At 33.4% G+C, this 21,759-nt stretch overlaps 1 protein-coding gene across 1 annotated transcript; it reads right to left on the bottom strand.

Moving 5' to 3' along the window:
* Nucleotides 1-4,121: 4,121 nt before the first annotated feature.
* LOC148271218 (ATP-dependent RNA helicase DHX33-like) lies at nucleotides 4,122-20,530 on the bottom strand. The gene is made up of 11 exons (XM_088241692.1): nucleotides 20,128-20,530; nucleotides 19,839-20,048; nucleotides 18,590-18,812; nucleotides 16,768-16,952; nucleotides 16,610-16,685; nucleotides 14,384-14,571; nucleotides 12,522-12,814; nucleotides 8,223-8,347; nucleotides 7,602-7,766; nucleotides 7,346-7,474; nucleotides 4,122-6,437 (listed from the first exon to the last, which is right to left on the bottom strand). The coding sequence occupies exons 1-11, from the start codon at nucleotides 20,328-20,330 to the stop codon at nucleotides 6,156-6,158; spliced, it is 2,079 nt and encodes a 692-aa protein (XP_088097818.1). The 5' UTR covers nucleotides 20,331-20,530; the 3' UTR covers nucleotides 4,122-6,155.
* Nucleotides 20,531-21,759: the final 1,229 nt, after the last annotated feature.

Raw genomic sequence — 21,759 nt, 5'->3', positions numbered from 1 at the left:
TGTACTTCACACTCCGTTTTTCGGAATGACGATGCCCAGATACAGGTACCAACTATTGTTGCAAATGCTCCACTTTAGTGATAGTAATGTACAAACACCGACTGATAAACTTCATAAAATTAGATTTCTTCTTGACCGTACCAGAACAATTTTTAAAGCAACTATGATGCCTCACAAAAATCTATGTATCGACGAAAGCATTATTGTTCAAAGGTCGTCTGTTATTTAAACAATACATCCCTTCGAAACGTTACCGGTTCGGCATAAAAATGTTTGTTTTGTGCGACGTTACAACGGGTTTTACTCTTGACTTTATTATATACGTCGGAGCTGAAACTGAAATTGATAATATGCACGGTATCGGTATTACAGGTGCTGTAGTTACCACACTGTTATCAGTATTCAGTATTTTTTATCTAAGACCTTTTCAAGCGTTAACTATAAAAACTATAACGGCGCCCGGCGGCGTAGTCTTCTGCGGTACCCAAGCTCTGTTATGCGGTACGTATTATAATATACTATATGCACACATCTACTTATGTAGTCTAGCTATGGCGACGCTGGCCTTGTATGGGAGATTATTTTCGATGATTTATCTAGTTTTAGTAACGTTTGAGGTGTTTATTTACATTTAGAAATGTACTTCAGAATCTTTGTGATGATTTAATTATCACAAGATGTTAAAATATGAGCGTTATTATTGTTTAAAGTCATAAATCAGATTCGGCAAAAGGACTGCCGCGTGTGAACGTAGCGATGGATATTTTTATCGCGTCGAATAGATTAACGCTATTAAAGTAAACCATAACAATTTTGTCTTTCATATTTACTATTTGGGATACATTACTGATGAATATCATTTGGGTGTCTGGTGATTTCTCATTTTGTCCGGTGGCTTATGTCTGACCATTTTGTTTGTACATAAATCCATATGATCCGGTGGTTTATCCATTTGGGAAATCTGTTGTGTACTCTGTTTTACTGAAGGAAAACAATTATAAACCATGTCACGGAAGATAATTTGACAGTAACTCTACCAAAACCCCCGCGTTCTTTGATGGCAGTTTGTTCCTCAATGTTCCTTGCTGTGCTCGGAATCTATGTATGGGTGATGGATCGGTTTTGGGGTCGGTGGAATTAGGGTAGTCGAAGAGGGACATGTTCTGGATGTACCTTGTCGGGGTGCGGGGGCTCCTGTTGTTGTCTACACAGTACGCTGTGAAGGAAATGACAGGTCTAAATGCCAGAGCTTATATTGTTGGATGGATCGGCTTAGCAAGAGATATTGGGCAGCAGCAATATTTTCTTTTCCATTCTGAAATCTATATGATCAATTACTTTCAAAGATCTACTGCGGTGCAAAAAGCAAGGAGAAACTACTGCACTACTTTATCCCAAGAAAACCATCATGAACAAAGCACAAAAAGAATGTAAGAAGCCGTGCGATCCGATTAGCAACCGGCGCTTACAGATCTCCGGGTCTGGGAGTGTGAAATTTGCTAACGGCCACGTACAGGTGGAACTCAGGCCTGACGCGGAAAATATGCGACTGGTTAATAAGGGAAAAGGGCAAGCGATGAAGGTTGCTACATGGAATATACAAACTCTCTACAAAGATGGAAAGATACACAATGCAAATAGTGAGATGTGTAGACTCAAACTCAATGGAATAGGTATGAGCGAAGTAAGATTACAGGATAATGGAAGACGAGACACACAAAATGGCACCTTATATTATTCAGGGAGTCCCATGGGTGATAAAAAGCATAGATATGGTGATGCCATACTGGTGAATAAACATACATACAATATCCAAATGTGTCTCTTACTTTGTCGCGTATTCTGATAGATGCATGCTGTTACTGTTTAACCTCTAGGCAACTGCCCGTAATTTTGGTACCTCTCCCCCTGGAACGACGTAAAGTTTTGATATCTGGCTAACTTTCTTTTTAATTTTTTTATGCATTAAAGAAACGTTACGAAATTGAAGAGAAAAATATCGATTGAACGTTTAAGCCATACCTTTTAAAATAAATTATTATAAATATGTTTTTACTTTAGTAAAAAAGATTTTAGAGCTATAAAACAAAAATAATTACCTTTATTATACATCATCCAGCGAAAGAAACACTCACATTAAGTTCAGGAAAAATATTATGGTAAAAATTCTTTGGTGTGATCTGAGAACAAACTATTTTCTAGCATAATAGATCCTCTGTTTCGAGAATCTTAATGTCGATAATAAATAAAAACGATTTACACTAAACAATTCGATATTATTCCCGCGAGCACACATACAATCATAGTACGCCGTGTCAGCATATAAAACAGTGACCACATGTTTATATTGTTTTGTTGAACTAAATGTAAATATAATTAAATCTAAAATTTTTGGAGGGTATGATAATTTTCAAAACATGTATCTGGACATAAAGGAATTTGACAGTGTCTGCACCAAAATCTAGTTTGTACACGTCGTTTTGGTCGTAGTTTGGTTTTATTGCAAACGTGACATTCACGGAACACGGATTTTCTTTTAGCATCAGGAGGCAGTGGTATAAATGATGGAAAATGCCGAGCAGTAAGTCTTAGCGGATGATCGCTCGGTCTGCTGGTCCTCGGTTTATGATCGGGGTCATGGTATTTTTGCAAAAGTTGTCTAACGAGTTCTTTATGAAATTTTGTTAAACTTACTTTTTTATTCGTTTTTAACTTATACATTGCATGCGCATTTAAAACTGTCACATCAATTGTCCGAAACGCAATTTTTTTTATACCATTTTATGGTTTTTCGCACACATTCGATGAATGTAATAAGCATATCGGATCGATCGACTGAACCCATATGCTTATTATAATTTATCACGCATGACGGTTTTAATCTCGGGGTCTTCGTCGTCCTATCCTCTTTGCCAGTAGGTATTATTGACGTATCATGTGCAGTGGTCAGCATGTGAACCTCCCTTTTATCGTGCCATTTCATAGCAAGATTGCAACCTGATTGCTTCCACTCGATGTCTCCCTTTTTAACTGTTCCGAATTTCGGCATATTTTTCCGTGTTTTCTTCACCGTTCCGCAAGCATTTGTTTTATTACTATGAAGATAATTAAACAGCAGTGGACTACTGTACCAATTATCCACATAAAGTATATGTCCTTTATTAAGATAATCGTTCAATAACAAAACTACTACTCTCCCAGATATACCTAATTGCGTTGACACAGCTTCTTCTACATTATTTAGTTCTATATTAGTTTTTGCACCACTGTATATAACAAATTGGAGAATAAATCCGGTTTTAACATCACACAACACAAAAAGTTTTATACCAAATCGATGTCTTTTCATCGGAAGATACTGCTTTATTTGAAGCCTACCTTTGAATAAAACTAGGGACTCATCAATACACAGATTTTTGTATGGGTAAAAATATTTTTTATAGTTATTGCAAACAGAATTTACAAAGTCCCTTATTTTGTATGTCCAGTCGCCCGCTACTTGTTTTTCGTTATCTGAAAAGTGTAACATGTTGAGAATTGATAAATATCGATCGCGCGGCATCGTTTCACCAAACATAGATGTAAACTCCAGTTTGTCTGTTGTCCAATAATCACTTATTTTACCTTTTTTAAGCCTAGCCATTAGCATGGTGAGAGCGATGAATATATATAATTCCTTAATATTTACATCTTTCCATTTTCGGTACGGAGAGTGTGCTGGAAATTCTTTAGTGGCTTTCACATTTTGAAAATATTTGTTTGTTTCTATAACAACCGTACTTATAATATCGTTGCTTAAAAAAAGTTCAAAAAAATCTAATTCACAACTTTCCTCATTCAACTCGCAATTTTTTAAACCCGATTGTTCGTCAAAATCAAATAAAATAGGATTAAATCTATTGCCACATTCCCACTGAGGCGAATAAATGTCGCAGTGTAAGTCTTCTAAAGATAGTAGATCACTCTGGAATTCTGCTAAAGATTGAGGAACACTGTGTAAAGTTGCACTGTGTGAAGTTTGAGGATCATTACAAATATCTGTTAGAGATTGAAGCTCCGTAAATTCGGATTCATCAATTTCTCCGCCATAATCATGATTATCTTTATCTAAATCTACAACATTTTTGGGTAAATAATCTTCATCGTCACTCATGGAATAATCGGAATCTTCGTCTAATATGAAACTTTCAATTTCTTCTTCATTCATTATGGCGTGTGAAAATATAAATGTCTTTTTTTAATAAACACTACAGCCGTTCACAAACCAGCTTTGTTTATTGAGTTTAATATGTGCAGTCAATTATTGAAAACGAAATGTTTACAACTAATAATTACAAAAACTATCTCACAGTTCTTCTAACAAATCAATCCGCACCCGTAACAAAACGTATGGGTACCCGAAAGATAACACAAACATTGAAATCTGACTCGTACCGATAATCGACCGCGATATGCCGGTTCCCGCGTGTGACTGTGTGTGTGCGCTCAGTCAGATGGATATCTGAATTATCCACGTCTCGGAAAAAATAATATTTAAAATAAATCCTGGAGTAAAAAAATATTTTGACTAAGCCAACATGCGAACAATACCCTGTTTGGTAAAATGACATTTTTACTTTTGTCTTTAAGTCACGAGGAGAGCTAATTATTATGTTCAAAAGTACACACAACTCGGACACTGCAATCGCAGGGTATCGTTCTGTTGGCATGATTTTTTGCCACTGCTATTGCAGGGTATCGGGTCCTACGGGTTAAAGCCCAACCAATGAATCTCAACATCATACAGATTTACGCCCCAACACTTGCTAATGATAACGATACAGTGGAAAGATTCTATAAAGTCATGAAATCAATTAAACAATTGTGATGGGTGCTTTAATGCCAAAATTGGGAAAGGCCAACAGAGTACAATAGTGGGTGACTTTGAACTAGGTGTAAGAAATAATCACGGTGATAGACTTGTCCAATTTTGCGATGAACACAATTTTTGCATAACTAATGCCTGCTTCCAACATCCTGCTAGACGACTTTATACATGGAGATCTCCACGAGATGGGCATTACAACAATATTGTAAGAAATAAAATAGACTTTATATTGGTTAACAACCGATACCGCAATGCGGTTAAAAATGTAAAAACCTATCCTGGAGCAGGTATGAAATCAGACCATAATCCTGTTGTTAAAACTCAAAAAAACAATAAATAGGCAGACCCAAAAAAAACTAAACACTGACAAACTATACCTTTTAAAAGTGGAAAGTATGTTTGCCAATTAACATTTTATGGAGATTTTCAAACTGGGAGGCCATATTTCCACCAACCATGAAAGGATTAATTGTGATGAATTTACTTTGACGCTGGCTTTCTAACCCTAACCGGGGACTGCACTTTAAAGCGGGTCAATCGAGATACTTATCCAACTGAAGAACTGACTGCATGCGCAGTCAAGACACCTAATGAACTAGGCAACTTTTCAACATGCCGGTACCTAGTTGGAAAGGCTGACAGCTCCTTGGGACGAACCAAATCTGGTACCCGGGCAAAGTTGATGTGGTGGACGCTTCTCCACTATGCGCACTATTTATAGAAGGGTCTATAGGCAGAGCGGTGAGGTCAGGAAGGTACTTTTGGGTGATGTGTACTGTGGTGGAAACTAGTGCCCCTTAGATGCAGATTGAGGACCACCACAGACAGGTTTGTTACCCATTTGCTCTCAGCCAGAGGATGGAGTCTATCACTGTACCCTTTCTCGGTTGTGAAAGTAAAGGTTAGCCAACGTGGTTTCATAAGGGACTTCAGGTCGACAAATGCGCCGAGTAAATTGTTTTTTTTTTAATCAGAATGTCCACTGTCAATACTTTTGCACTTTTAATTTCAATAGATCCGTATAAATATTTTCAATAGTGTTTCTGTTTCATTATCAAAGATAATACTTTGAGTATATACTAATGTTTATAGATAGATCGATAGAGATGGAGAAATATGCATGTTCAAACATAGGTACAAATATGAATGTTAGACACATTCAAACCAACCTCAGCCATTACAGGTCAAAAACCCTGTAAACGCCCAGACTTCCATATTCTCTTCTCAAATAATATTTTTTAAGATATCTGCCTATACGACATAATATGTACATTATTATAATACAATATTAAGTGTAATGCGTTATTTTACACTTCCTGGCGAAATCGGGAACTATCTCATGCAGCCAATCGGACTGAATAACAGACAACCCGCTGATGTAAGTCTGCTGAGTTCTGATCATTTCCGAGTACAACACGACGTGAGGAGGAGGAGTGTTTCCGTGGAGGACAGAGGACGGATGGATGGCCGCCGCAGAGCTCGACGCCGTCATGTAACGTCCGTGCCCATTCCCCGCACCGCGCACCCACGCAGTGTTCACGAACAGCCCCGAGATAAGGCACTTCAGAACCTGAGAAACATATTTATTATGTGATCAACGATAATTAGTATTTTATTGTCACATTATATTTTTTAATCAAATTAAGATACAATAAATAGTTTACAAATTAATTTTTATGCAAGGAAACCCTATCTACCATTGTTATTTTTTAGTATACTATTTTACATGGTATTGTGTGAATCTCTCGTGTATCCCTCATGCTTTTATATTCATTCCAATTTTGTATACTGGGGCAACCCACGTAAAGTGAGAAAATGATGCAAATTTTGAATTTCCATTTATCACCTCTAATTTAATAATATAAAAACATAACTTAACGCTTTTTTTCTATAAATCTATAAAAAAATATTTTGCAAAATAATAATTCCTTTTTTATTTATGGAAACTATTACTTCACACATATTTACCATTTAGAAATCCCACCAGTCTCAATTTTGTTTTTTCTTCAACTGTTATTAGACTTCTTTAGAACAGAAAAAAATCTCTAATTAATGTTGAGTAGTTTAGCATTAATTCGTCTTCAAATTCACAAAGGCAGAAGAGCAGGATTTTCCAGTGTCCCACCAGTCACATTCATTCAAATAATAATTACACAGAACATACTGACCATTTGTCTTTTTCTTTAAAGCAGTATAGTAAAATGGTTCTTTATCATGTCACACCAGTCACAATGGAATGCCCCTACTACATACACACATATAGATATCATATTACTGTACAAAATATATTGAAATCGGACTTAACGTCTAACCAACAAATAATATTGTGTCATATACCTCATAAGATACTTTTTATATATTGCAGTTTCGCTGACATTATGTATTTCTTGTTATGAAAAATAAAAACTGTTTATTTCCGCTAAGACAGATATTTTGTTACTGAAAATTGTAAAAAAAAATAATTCTTAATAAACTCACTTTTTCCATGGCATCACCGCAACTCTGAACTTGAAAGTTAAACTTTTGACAAAGTTCTAAAAGCTGTTTACGCACATTTTTGGCATATTCTAGATTGTGTGACTTCAAAAAATTTTCACGACACCATTTCTGAAAAATTAATTTAAATTCATTATTTGTAATTATAATGTAAACAAATAATAGAAATTGTGTAAAATGCATAGTTCAACGTGTATTTCAAACATTTCTCTTTTTTTTCCAAAATGTGAACACTTGCCTTTTTGTTTTGAATATTGATGAACTCTTTATAAACATTTAGTAATGTTATGTGATCTCCCATGGGCGAAATAAATCTCCTCTTAGCTTTCATAGCTTCTTCCCTTTTATTGATAGTGGAATAAAATATACCGTCAGTAGATAAAAGAGCTACTATCGTCAAAATCTAAAACAAAATAATAATTTTGAATGTATGTAAATATTCTGATACCATCTCATTATTCACATCAGATCGTTACCCAGCATCAATGGGGAATTAACAAAGTCAACCGTAAAAAAATGTTTTTTCACTCAGATAAAACAAAAGTGAAATATCGAAAGGTGGAAAGGAAAAAGTTCCTAAGCGACACGTAGCCAACTTTGCAGAAAAGCCAATGAAAGTTGTTTTTTTTTTTTTTAATTAATAAAAAAAACCCATATTTAAATTATGTATGAATCATGCCAAAATAATGTTTATATTGATGACATTTTTTTTACAACTAAAAAAAAACAAATAAATTTTAATTGTCGATATTACAATAAAAATTCATAATGAAAAATAAAGCGAAATACAAGGAGTTACATTACATATTTATAAAACAAATAATGTATATTAAATTAAAATTACTAAATAAAAACTCACTTCATTTAAGCATCCAAATTCATTAGCACTTAATATGACCTTAGAAAACATAGGATCGACAGGAAAAGCAGCCATCTTTTTTCCAATTTGAGTTAGAGATGGGTTCACAGTAGAAGATATTGCCCCTAAAATAAATAAATAAACAATATTATTTATGATAAGCACATCAACTAGAATTCAGAATACATATTTTTTTATTTTATTAAGTATCTAAAATACTAATTAATCAATTTACACTATAATTATTTAAGGGTCTGCAAATGACACCTTTGTAATAAATATAAAACATTTTTTATGTCTGTAATGCATTTAACATAAAGTTGATGCAAAAGTCTTTGTTGCGTCTGAATAATCTTTACAAATAACTACAATTGATTAAATAAACAAAACTAATGCATATATTGAGATATTACTAAGTATACCAATTTTGTGAAACTCTTTAACTTCACAGAAATCAACAGATGGCAGAATTGAAAGAATATGAATGTTCAAACATAGGTAGAATGGTGAATGTTACAGCGTGTAAAGTGGCCGCTTGAACCAGCCAATGACAGGTCATAAGCCCTGAAAACGCATAGACTTTAGTATTCCTTACTCTAAAATGTTCTTCATCTTTCTTGTAATATATCAATTTGGAGAAAAATTAAACAAAAACACTGAAAATAACTAGCATTCTAACCTTTAAGGGGCATTAACCTTATGCCTTATGTCATATGTGACGCTAAAAAACAAACGTGGCCATCTCCACCATTCGTCAAACTGAGCAAATCAACTGTTTTTCTTTGAGCGATTAATATAACCACAGAGTTCCCAAAGTGCTATTCGATAAATGCACTTTGATCAAAAAATACGATTTCGATAGTGAGTTATAGTCACAATTTGTAAAAAAATTCGGATTTTGCATTTAAATTTTGGAGATGACCATGTTTGTTTTGCACTGTCTGGATTTGGCCAGTTTTGAAATAAATCGCATTGGAGATGGACTGTTTTGTTTTGCACTCTATCATTCGTGTCTCTCCACAAACCAACAGGGATGTGCTAAGATAAAAGTCACATTATAAAAAAAAACATGTATATTAAAATTAATAAAAAAATTAGATCTTTAGCAATAATCAAAAGTACAACACTCTAGACAACGCAACATTAAAAAAAAGGAATATTCTCATATAAAAGAACAATAATTTAAATCTGATACATAATAAATGGTATTTTTTAAATGCAATTCAGTACATCATCAACATTATCATTTTCCCATCTACACCCAGTGGTGCATAGAGAACTTGATTATAAGATACATTAAGGCAAAATGATAAGTTTAACGCTTCAGCTCTGGGGCTCAATCACAAATGACTATCGACGTGCTAAAAAACGTGCTAAGTATTTGAGCGATCACAACGAACAATTATGAACACGCTGAAGTTATCGCGGTCGCGTTGCAAAACGCCAAACGCCTTCAACAATTGTTTCGTTTAATAGCTTTCTCAATTTGATTCAAAACAAATAAATAGCATGATAAATTGTGAACAAAAAATAAAACTAAATTATTTTACTTACAGTTTAGGAATATTCTCCATATTTTCACCGGTAAAATTCAAATATGTGATTGATTATGCGTTTCGAAACGTAAATATTTGAATTTTGACATTTAATATTAGGTGTTGCCAAGCATCAAGTTGAAGTATAACAATATTAAAAAAATATAATAATCCCGATCGATACCTTTCACGGATGTTTCATTGTGACCGCGCATACGATAAACAACCACGGGGAAAAATTGTTGTCACGCCGCTAATTAGCTATTTTTTAATTTAATAATATTGTAATCAATAATTTTATTAAAAACAGTCAAAATTCCTATTATGCACGTTTAACAACTTAAAATACAAATCCGTTTAATTAAAAGACAAATAATACATACTTTTGTGTTTTTTTTTAAAAAAGATCCCTAATATCCAATTTAGATGGATTTTAATTGAAACTGTTTTCAAAATTGCACTGTATTATTGACCGAATTTCATAATAAGGGAGATCAGTGTTTTTGTTATTTATTTTTAATTTAAGACTTTTAAACTAAGCCATTTTTTAAATGTACCGTATTATCAGTGCTATGATTTTTTTCAAAGTTTTGTATTTTTTAAATTACTCCGCTTGTGACGTCTCAAGTTCTCTTCCCCTTATCTTTAGTGAGTTTTGATGATTAGTCAGTTATAGTATATATCACAACTTTTTTAACATAGGTTTTTTTTTTTTTTTTTTTCTTTTAAAGAAATATTTGCGTTCTTATGATTTACCCAAATATTTAATTTTGAGGGCCATTTTCAACGAGTTGTAAATAACTCACTATTAGAAAATGGAATCAAGTTGGGGTAGAGTGGGATTCGAACCACAGACCTTTGGTCCGTGAGTCCGAGACACTAGCCACAGGACCACAACCCGATCAGGTTGATCCGGAAGAACTAGTGACGTCGTTCAAAGTAATTAGTTTTTATTGAAATATTTTTTCATTCATTTTAAAGAAACTTTTATATTCAATTTCCCGTAGGGCTGAGCTTTGTCATTAGGAAGTTCGGTTTCAAGCCTAAATTTTCAAATTAGACTTAAGCAAGTCAAACTTTCTTTAAAATATCTATAAAAAAGTTAAGTATTGCTTTATTAAAAAACCAACAAATAAAAATCGCTCCTAGCCTACGTCATCATTACGTTAAGCAGGGAAAACAAAAATTGAAACCCCGTTGTTTTTGGACTCAAAATAGCTTCTTAGACCATTTATTTGTTTTATTTATTATGGTTCACAAACAATACATATGACATTGTATAATAATCACAAATTGTTATTTTTAGATATTGTTCATCAATTATATGTGAACACGGCATGCACAAATAAAGAAAAAAAACTTTATAATTGATTTTTTTTTAATTGGCTAGCTTCATTGAACGAACAAAGTTATTACAATAAATTATTACTAACAGGTTTTTACAAATTATTTTTATTTAGTTTATTAAAAAATATAGATGATTTGAATATGTTTTTATAATAAATATTTTCAAAAAATGCCGTACTTCCTTATTTATCTAAATAAAAGTCAATTCAATGATAACAAAAAAATGTAGATAGGGACAACCCTAGCAAATTTAAAATGCTAAATGTCATAAAACAGTTGAATTTCGAAATCACCTTACAGTTTTCCAGTCGTATTTGTACGTTTAATGCTGTAATTAGATATGGTAACCTTTCGTGCTTTATCTGCAGTCACTTTTTCTACATTGGTCGTATTATCTTCCATTGTTATACACTTAAAAACTCAAAGAGCACACACTGCGAGAACGACAATCTTTTGGGCAATGGAAACCATCTTAATAAAATACTACGATCTGATTGGCTCGAACGGATATGGACACGTTTCATTTAAAACACTCAATGGACATGGCCACGTTTGAAAAATAATACGGTTTTCAAGTTGTTTTTTTAGCAAAAATAAAGGAGACTAAGTTGTTTAAACTTAATATTATTATGTAAAACATCGTAAGCATTATTTTTAACCAAAAATCTCAAAAATCACGGTGGCTGGAGATGGCCACGTTTGTTTTTTAGCGTCACATAACACATAATCTCAACAAATTAGTCGGTTCATTTTTGCGCACTCTTAAAGTGTCGATTCGGAAATTTAACTAATACTCGTCGTTGCGCCGATAATATCTGTTAACATTTTGAAAATTATTCAGAAAATTTATAAATAACGTAACTTTTGATGGATTTTTTGTACATATTCTTTGTTTACAACAAAAAGGAAAATCACATAATTTTATTTTGACAAAAAATTTAAGTATATTTTGCCAAAACAAAATTATACAAAATTAATGATAAATTAAAAATACTTTCAGCATCATCATTCACTTTCCGCACCTAATAATGCATAGGGCACTGCATTGGTACACCAATCGCAGAGTATCTTGATCATTTTTGTTACATGAAGGTAAGATGATCAGTCTTACGCTTCAGGTACTAGTCCAGGGACTATGAAATATTCTGGTGTGAAAACATAATTTTAAATAAATATTTCATATCAACCATGTCGGGAATCAAACCCGAGACTTCTTGCATGGCAAGCTAACGCGCTAACCATTACACCACGAAAAAGAAAATTTACTTAACAGATATTACCAGCACAATGACGATTAGTTATGTTATGAGAATGTTTATGATAAGCCACAACCCAAGATAGTACTGACAGTAAAAATTTCAAAGAACTTAGGTAGATAAAAGTCTTATGAAACAAGCGTGATGAACATTTTTCCTACCTAGTTGCTTGAGCAAGCGCAGAGCCGCTGCAACGCCTTCTTCGGGCGGACGGTCAATGAGATCAAAGGTCAGGGGATCAACCCCCAGAGTGAGGAGTTGCAGCAAGGTGGGGGCCAGAGGAGAGCGCAGTATGGGGGGCGCCGCATGCGGAGGCAGAGCGTTCAGGGCTTGCAGCGTATACAGGCGGTAGCAACTCCCCGGAGCCACCCGGCCCGCGCGTCCTGCCCGTTGCCAGCATGCAGCCTGAGAACACTTTTCCACGCGCAACACAGAAGTACAGCCCACTGTCCATCTGTACACAACCAATATAAAACTTTAGAAATCTTCTGCAAGAATGTTCATTTTAGCGAGTTATTAGCAACTCGTTGAAAATGGCCCCAAAATTTAAATAAGTTATAAGTAAATCATAAAAGCGCAAATACTTCATTAAAAAAAAACCTATACAGCATTAACTCTTGCAAGACTGTACTAAAAATCACCTTTGGGACGGTGCTGTAATATCATGTTGAATTAAGCAAAAACATAATATTTCGATATACAATTATTAATTAACAAATATTTTAAGTATATTTATACTCAACAATATTTTGAGTCTATCCAAATTTTTGTTGACAAGAACTGGATTCAAACCCCTTGGGGGTTATTAATATATCTTTTTTCCCTTCAATAAAATGTTCTTCATCTCCGTTGTTATGTATTAATATATTTATACTGTTTCATAATCAATTTTATATGGTTTATAAAAATAAAAATATAATTTGGGCCTGTTATAGCAAAATGTATATTTATATTATTAGATTGACAGTAGGTTTTTTCAATTCGCTCTTGTATTGTTAATATTATATTTCTACTTATTTTTTTTATGTAACAGCTGAAAAAATCCCGAATAAATCAAATAAAATAAATAAATAAAACGCGACATCATTATTTTTTTACACAGAGATATATCAAGTCTTGTATTCCGTGTAGACTCATGTGACATCATAGTCACACAAGGGTTAAAAAATAACAAATTTTTTGTGCTGAAAACGTCCAAACTCCAAGCGCTGTACTTTTTTTGCCAATTAAAGAAATTTCTAACGGCGTTTTCTGCGGGTCTTTTTTAATTATTTTCATTCAATTGCTTTGATTGGCAAAAAAGTATAGCACTTGTAGCTTGGACATTTTCAGCTCATAAAGATATCGTAGTATGCTCTCAAAACTGGCATTAAACTCATTTTTAGCATTTTGAGGGTTGGACGCTTTCTGCATAAATACGTACAATTAAGGCATCAGTCTATGTTTTAGTTTTAATATAAAATTATTATTTTATATTAAAATTGATGCTATAGTTTGTGGGTCACTAAGTCAGTGGCGTCACTTGGAAAAAAGTTTTTAAAAATCAATACATGGGTCATTTGAAAAACTTGCCTGGGTCACTGCCTGACCCGCAAGTCATAGGTTCGCCATCGCTGCTAAAGACTAACACTGATCATTTTCAGCCAGATACAGATGAAATTCAGCTACCAAACTTACAAACCATGTAAAGTAACGTATTGACGCTGGAAAGACTATTTACTTTAAGTGACATTGCAGTTTTAATAACGACAGAACTAATTACATTAAGCGACACGGGACTTGTAAAATATTTTCAATAAATAGGCGAATACACATTGAAATATGATTTATTCCATCTATAGACGATGTTCTGAATAATACAATTTATGAGATATAATTTTTTTAAATATTTTAATGGCTCTCCTGTAAAGTTTGCAAAATATCGCTTAAAGTAAATAGCCTTTCCAGTGTCGATATGGCAATCAAATTTAATCCCAACCTATATATACATAAAAAAAACATAGGTCAGATTATTTACATTTACCTAGTTTTCACAACGCCTGTATCAATGACAAACTTGATATTTGGAATGGTGACAGATGTTTCAGCAATATTAGTCGCCAGTATAACTTTACGGACAGTCGGAGGAGATGGTCGCCAAACCTCTAATTGCTGTCCTTGTGGTAAACCTGCAAAAAGAGGGCAGACTCGGATAGCACCACCTCCTATTTCCTAGAATATGAGAAAGAATATGTTGATATAAAATGTCTTAATTGAGTAGTGAACATTCAATAAAGATTTCAGCTCTTGAAATTTCACAAAAATTAAAGAATTATGGGTGTTCAAATATAGGCAGAATGGTCAATATTGCACAGTGCGTAAAATGGCCCTGTATATGCGAAATGTTCCCTTCTCTAAAATATTCTCTATCTCTGTTGTAATATATTAATCTTAATAACTCCCTAGGGGCTTAAATCCAGTCCCTGTCAGTTCTTTGGACAAACTCAAAATATTATTAAGATATTTTATAAAATAATCTTATTTTTACAGTTTTAAATGGGTAGATTCCAAATATAATCAATGAGAAACATACTGTAAATGTTGAAATTTTTCTCTGCATAAAGTTTTGAAGAGGTGAGAGTTAGAAATAGATAAGCCTGATTTATCCACGTGTAACATTCACCATTCCGCCTATGTTTAAACATCCACATTTCCTCAACTCTTCCATCTGTTTACTTTTGTGAAGTAAAATTATCATTTATCATGCAGGTGAGATTCATCTAGCTGAACCATTTCACCTCCTAGGCAACGCCTGAAAACCATTTTACAATTTTAATACCTCTTCTTAATAAGTTGAAACAAATGTAGTTTTAAGTTTAAATTTAAATAACTCCCTAGGGAGAAAATCCAGCCTATCTAAAAACGTTTGGACATACTCAAAACATTGTTGATTACACTAGAGTACATTTACGGAGACTGGACTGCTTATACATCTATGTCATATCAGGTGATTGGCCCGTTTCACACCACGGCATAATAGAATAACATAGGATGGATTTATACCCATAATTATTTTTTTATTATATTTATTTATTTAATGCCAGGCAAACGCAATAACCAGTACGCCCTGAGGCCGAGTAATCTCCACTCGATTTTTTCTGAGAGAACATAATAGATTACATAAGAACATAATAAACGGCAATCCACCCTAATTTTATTGTGCCATATGGATTTGGACGATACTTGTGAAATGGGACATTCTTTGTCGGATATCACACAGATGGTTTGTTTATTTGGAAATTCTAGTAATAATGAACAGACATTAGAATATATTATTTGAAAACTTTAAATGTATTAGCGACAAAACATTAACGTAGGCATATAATTAAGAATAGTCCAGAAGGAACGTAGAATCATATTTGAATACATCGGACTGTGTACAATAATTCCCTCACTTAGACACACTTTCGCCGCGCGCATACTTGAAGTCACCAAGTAATATTGCCAGATCGCGAAGAATATAACCATAACACAAATGTAAGGTAAAAAAAAAAAACAATTTGTTATTTTTTCTAAAATTTTATTGTGCACTCGAAAACATTGATTGACACAACAGAGTAGATAAGTAAAGGGTCATTTAATAAGAGTAATTGAATTGATGAACTTTGAACTTAAAATAAAAAATAAATTTTATTTTACATAAAATGGAAATTTTTATATCATGTTAAACAATATTTTATGTTTTAAAGATAATGTCAGCCAAATGTCCACCACGGCGTTGTTTAATCCGAGATTAAATTTTCATTATTTCTCTTATTATATGAGCAAAGTAGGGTACAAATTTTTACTACCCTGGCAACACTTATGAAATTTCCATTTTGTTTCTTCGACAATCTGTCAGATGGAAAAATAATTCAATTTTTAAGTAATGCATTTGTGACCAACACATTCATTTAATAATTACACATGAAATGTGATTGCATCCTGTTTCTTTAAGATGCTAGCAGTATTCCTACACTTTAAAAGGACACAACACGGCATGGTTAAATTCGAATCAGGAGTTGCGTACTGAGCGATGTCTACAAAGAAACTAATGGGTCAAAATGTAAACCTACTCATTTATGAGTAGTTAAGTCGCCTTCTGTTTGATGTGCGTATGCGTTTTCTGGACTATTCTTAATTCTATGAACATAGGGTTATTTAACATTCAAACACACTGTACTTGCTAGTTTTTAAATAAAATCGTAATTGATAATATTTATATACATACTTTTGCAATTTTTCTTATATTATATGCAAGTGTTTCGATTTCCTCTTGTCCAGTTAAAAACACTAGAATATCTTCACTGAAAATAAAAAAGCGTGGTTTACTATAAAAGATTATAAAAAATAGTATCGGCATGTTTAGAAGTAAAATTATCAGCTTACTTCGTTGGAGATTCCTTGTGTAGTTGGAATACGGTGCACAATGCTGCTTGTAAATAATCATTTGGTTGACTTTTAGTGTGGAATATAGTAACTGGAAATGTGCGCCCCTCAAGATAAATAACAGGGCAATTATCAAGATAGGAGCTGAATACATCTACATCCATTGTCGCTGACATTACAATAATCTAGGTCAAAAATAAATATTATACTTTATTTTTTATATTCGTAGTATAAAATAAATTAATTTATTTAAAATTAATATAATAGAAAAACTGAAAAGCCCGCAAAAACAGAGCTTAATGTTTTGGAGCAGAAATAAATAATGTGTTTTTTTGAGAAGGAAATATGGAAGGCTAGGCGTTTATAAGACTCAAATGTCAACAATATTTAAAACTAGGTATGTTTGAATATGGGGTGGACTAACTAATCTTTGATTTGTAAGTAAGAACTATTTAGTATACTGTGTAATGTTTACAAAAATTGTACTTTGAATTTGCGATAAATCATTAATTACTGTGTTTTACATGATAAAACAATTATTATATACCATCATGCTGAAAACCTGAAAAACGATACAAAGAGCTGAAATGTCAACATCGCAAACTCTGATGAGTAGTACAAATTACTCAGACTGCTAGAGCTAGTTGTAAGCAAATGTTGCCATAGTATATTACCTTAGAGTCTAAGGCCGACTATAATATATTTAATTTTTTTTGCACTACAACAGGCCAGAAGGCCCAATTACAGTGGTGAATTACATCACAGAACACCCAGGCTTGAGCAAAGTCACTTTTTTTTTGCGTTTTCTCCGGGAATCGAACCTGGAACCTTCTGTGTGTAAGTCAAACGTCTTGAGGCCCCCTATAATGTTGGCGCGGATAATGCTTGTGTAATCACATACAGGGAACAACTTTTAATATGTATAAAATAAAAAATTGTCTTATTTGCACAAAACTCCTGCTGCAATTAAATCAGCTATCCTATCCACTTTTTAATTTGCTTTTCGTTTCTATTCTTCTTTACTTTATTTCCTTTTTTTTAAAATTAATTACATGTTTAGTGTAATAATTATAATTTTATTTCATGTTATTTGCTATGATTATATACTTTTAAACTGAATATTGTAAGAGCCCTCTGGGCGTTCATCAAATAAATAAAACACATTTTAAATAGTTCCTTTTCACATGTTTGTGTAAAAGCACCTTCGCACACGAAGCAACTAAAAAAAAACAGGTTGGCAACTGAAGTTGCTCTCCTGTGCATTTCAATTGAAATCTGATCCGCATGCGACGCAACTTCTCAAAAATCAGTTTTCAACATCAACGCAACCAGTCTAACGCAAATCGCAGTGCTAATCCCCCGCAAGTTGCTAGTTTCCAGTTGCACCGCAGTTTTGCAGTGTTTAGATAAATTCACGCCATGCCCGAGCAACATATAATTTGTTCGGGAAGTTGAAAAATACCCATGTATTTATGATTATAGGCTCTCTGATTACGCACAAAAAGATTCAAAGTATAAAAGTAATAATTAAAAGATACAACCCAAAATCTTTTTTTTTTATGTTTCTGCCTTCGTTGATAATAATAATAAAAAATGGCATCTTCATCATCACTCGATTCTGCAGACATTTTTAACACGATATGACAATAACACTGTGCACTGCAAGATGAGATAATGATTGAAATTGTAAAACTTGAGTAGCGTTGTGAGAAAAGATTGGTAGCCAACTAGTTTGGAACTGCTATCGCCAACCAGTTTTAGTTTGATTTCGGTTTCCTCATGCGCAAAGGGCCTTAGAGTCAATGTTTTTAGAATCCTTTACCTTTAAATGTTTCTTAGTATTCAGTTTTCTGTCCTTCTGAGCCTGTTTGATTATGCCAAATAAAACATCAGTAGAAACAGTCCGTTCGTGAGCTTCATCTAATATCAATACAGAGTAGGACATGAGAAGCGGATCCAACATGGCTTCTCGGAGTAGCATACCATCAGTCATGTATTTCACTTTAGTTCTCGGTGACGTCACATCTTCAAACCTCACTGTGTACCTTTAAGTGCAACCATGTGTATATTTACAATTGTAGCTAGAATATTCGATTTAAGTTTTTGTTATTAAAATTGTAATTATTCAGCCATGATTAATTTACTATTTAAATTCGTAACTGGAAAATGTCTTTTATTTATAAAAAGAGAGTGAATATGATTGAAATGCGATACCAAATATGCTACTAAAAATATACAAAACCTAAATCAGACCTACTCTCGAATACGGGTTTCAGATATGGAATCCCTATTTTGTTAAGGATATCAACTTGTTGGAAAGATTTCAAAGACGAGCTACAAAGTAGTCGCCGACCCTAAAACGGCTTTCATTTGTGGAGACTGGAAACTCTCGGTCTCACAACGCTACAGGAACGGCGAGAAAGGGGTGACCTGATAGAGACATACAAGATATTCAACAGTCACTATAGCCGCTCGAATTTGGATCCCGTGTTCAAGCTTAAACAAGATGCTCGTCTTCAGAGGCCACAGTCTCAGGCTGGAGAAAACGAAATTCAATCTAAATCCACGGAAGCATTTCCTAAGCAATAGGGCTGTTGATGGTTGGAATAAGCTGCCACAAGAGCTGATCTCAATGTGTAGTCTCAATGGGTTAAACAATGGACTAGATTTGTTTCGGAAAAGTTAAAGTGCGCCAACAACTAACTTTCGTTTAATAAATAGATTTAAGCATATCAGCTTTAAGCTGCTCACTTAATTTAACTATTATAATAATAATAAAGATAAATAATGTGACATAAGCAACAACAAATAGGCGTTGACAATTGAAGCTGACAGTTAACAGTATCGCGGTTTTGAGATGTGGGTGCGCATTTTTTATGCGTCGCAGATCTCGGAACTCAGAAAATAGGATGTGTTCTAATTTTTCTGAATTTGAGCACAGATTTCACCCGATTTGTTCATTACACAACACAATATTCATTGGGTCAAATTATGCGTAAGATCTTGCACCATTTTCTGACCTATGCGATATGAGCTTCATACACAGTACCTGCCACATATCGTGCACATACCCAACAAAATCTCCAACAGACGTGTCCATCTCTTGGGAAACTCTCATAGCTACTGTGATGGCTGCCACTTTCCGAGGCTGTGTGATTCCAATCATGCCAGACCCCTCCATGCGAGATTCGTGAATTAATTGAGGAATTTGTGTAGTTTTTCCACTACCTGTTTCGCCAATTATAATAAGAGTGTCATTTTTGCTAATTTCTTCTAACAAACTATAAAAAAAAATATAAACACGTTAACATAAAAATCGTCAAAACATAAATGGATCATTATAACAATTTATCAATTTACCGTTCCCGAACGCTGTAAACCGGAAGACTACGTCTGTGCTCTAGTAAGGATACCGCGGAAAGATTATTACTGGTATTCTTCAATTTAACGTTGCATGTCTCTTTCCTAAACTTAACTTTTTTAGTGGGATTAACATTATCTATCTTTTTTATTTCAATTCTCCTTTTAAGGCCACTGTCAACGGATGCATATTTTGAATCCATTGTGATTTCGAGGTTTATTTACTATACATGCACAAAATTCATTAAAATATCGTTTAAATACTGTAACAAAACAATATAAGCACGTGCTCTGAACTTTTAGACTTAGACGTGATTTCACTGACTTCAGTCATTTTCATTTTATTTTGACATTTCTCATTCCAGCATTGCCAACCTCATTATCACAACTCGTAATATTCTTCTTCTTCACCTTCCCACTGGGGTATTTTAACAAGTGCGAAATAATTACGTTTCTTGTACCCAATAATAATTAATTAATTTTTGTGCCAGCAAAAAATTTATATTTAAAATATATATATATATATATTTATAATCTGTGCTTGTACCTACAAACATTTCTGGTACCGCGAAACCGTGCAATATTGCCCTGGATGGATATTTTACCCAAAAAGTCTAATTTATGATCAACCTTAAAAAAAAATTTATTTGATTTCGGTAAATTTGGTACATTAAGGACGAAAGAAAATTTATGTCACTAACTTCCCTCAGAAGCTTTAGTCTCTAACTTTACTCAGTGGCTTGTCAGAACCGGTCAAAATGCTCGTGTAATTTATTGCGAGCCAATTACGACTCTGTGTTTTTTAAAGACAAAGGTAAGTTTTCTTGTTGCATAATATAGACAAAGGTTTTCAGATCATTTTCTGTATATATTATGTGTGGTCAGCAGCTTAAATCAAGAATTATGACGATGGGCAAATTAAAAGGCATAAGTTGAGCCTCTGGGTTGTCAATTTTGCCCAAACGAAAAAATGTGTTAGGGTTGTCACTTTCTTATTTTAATAATTAGTTTAAATTAAATTAAAACTATTTTGAAGGTTTTGCACACATTAGGTATTTTTAAATATTGTAATTGTTGTGGATAATTTAATTTAATTCTTCTTTGCCTTTCTTAATTCATTGGGTAATGTGTTTTTATATTCCTTTTATTGCTTTTTAATAGTTTTTGAAGTATTTCTTATTTTTTTCATGGTATACAATTTGTTTATATATTAGATCATTTTCATTATATCTGGAGTTAACCAGCCTCCATTATGACCCACCCTCAAACGATATTTTTCACTTTCGTAGCTATGGACTTTGATTTTCAAATAATTTATATTAATTTTTAAAATTGATGTCTAATTTCAACCTTCTTAGTTGTTCGTTAACTATATTTCTGACACAGTTATCATTTCTCACAACATAGGTATAAGTATTTGCCATCTCGAAAAATGTGTGTACCTACCTGATATTAAAAATAGTCATTTAGGTAATTCCCAGATAGCAATTTAAACTTGCCTCAAGTTTGTATCAAGTTTGAAGTATCAAGAGTTCAAGCTTGACCCAAGTTTGAAATTGCAACTCTGTAAACTTGACGCAAGTTTAAAGCAAACTTCCTAGTTACCATCCAACAAACTTGCATGATGTTTGT

Source organism: Micrasema longulum, unplaced genomic scaffold (assembly GCF_059751315.1).
Source record: "Micrasema longulum isolate JH-2025_06_02 unplaced genomic scaffold, ASM5975131v1 h1tg003021l, whole genome shotgun sequence".
NCBI classification, from domain to species: Eukaryota; Metazoa; Arthropoda; class Insecta; order Trichoptera; family Brachycentridae; genus Micrasema; species Micrasema longulum.
Note: the sequence above shows the minus strand (reverse complement) of the source record. Positions and strands in the feature narration are given on the sequence as shown.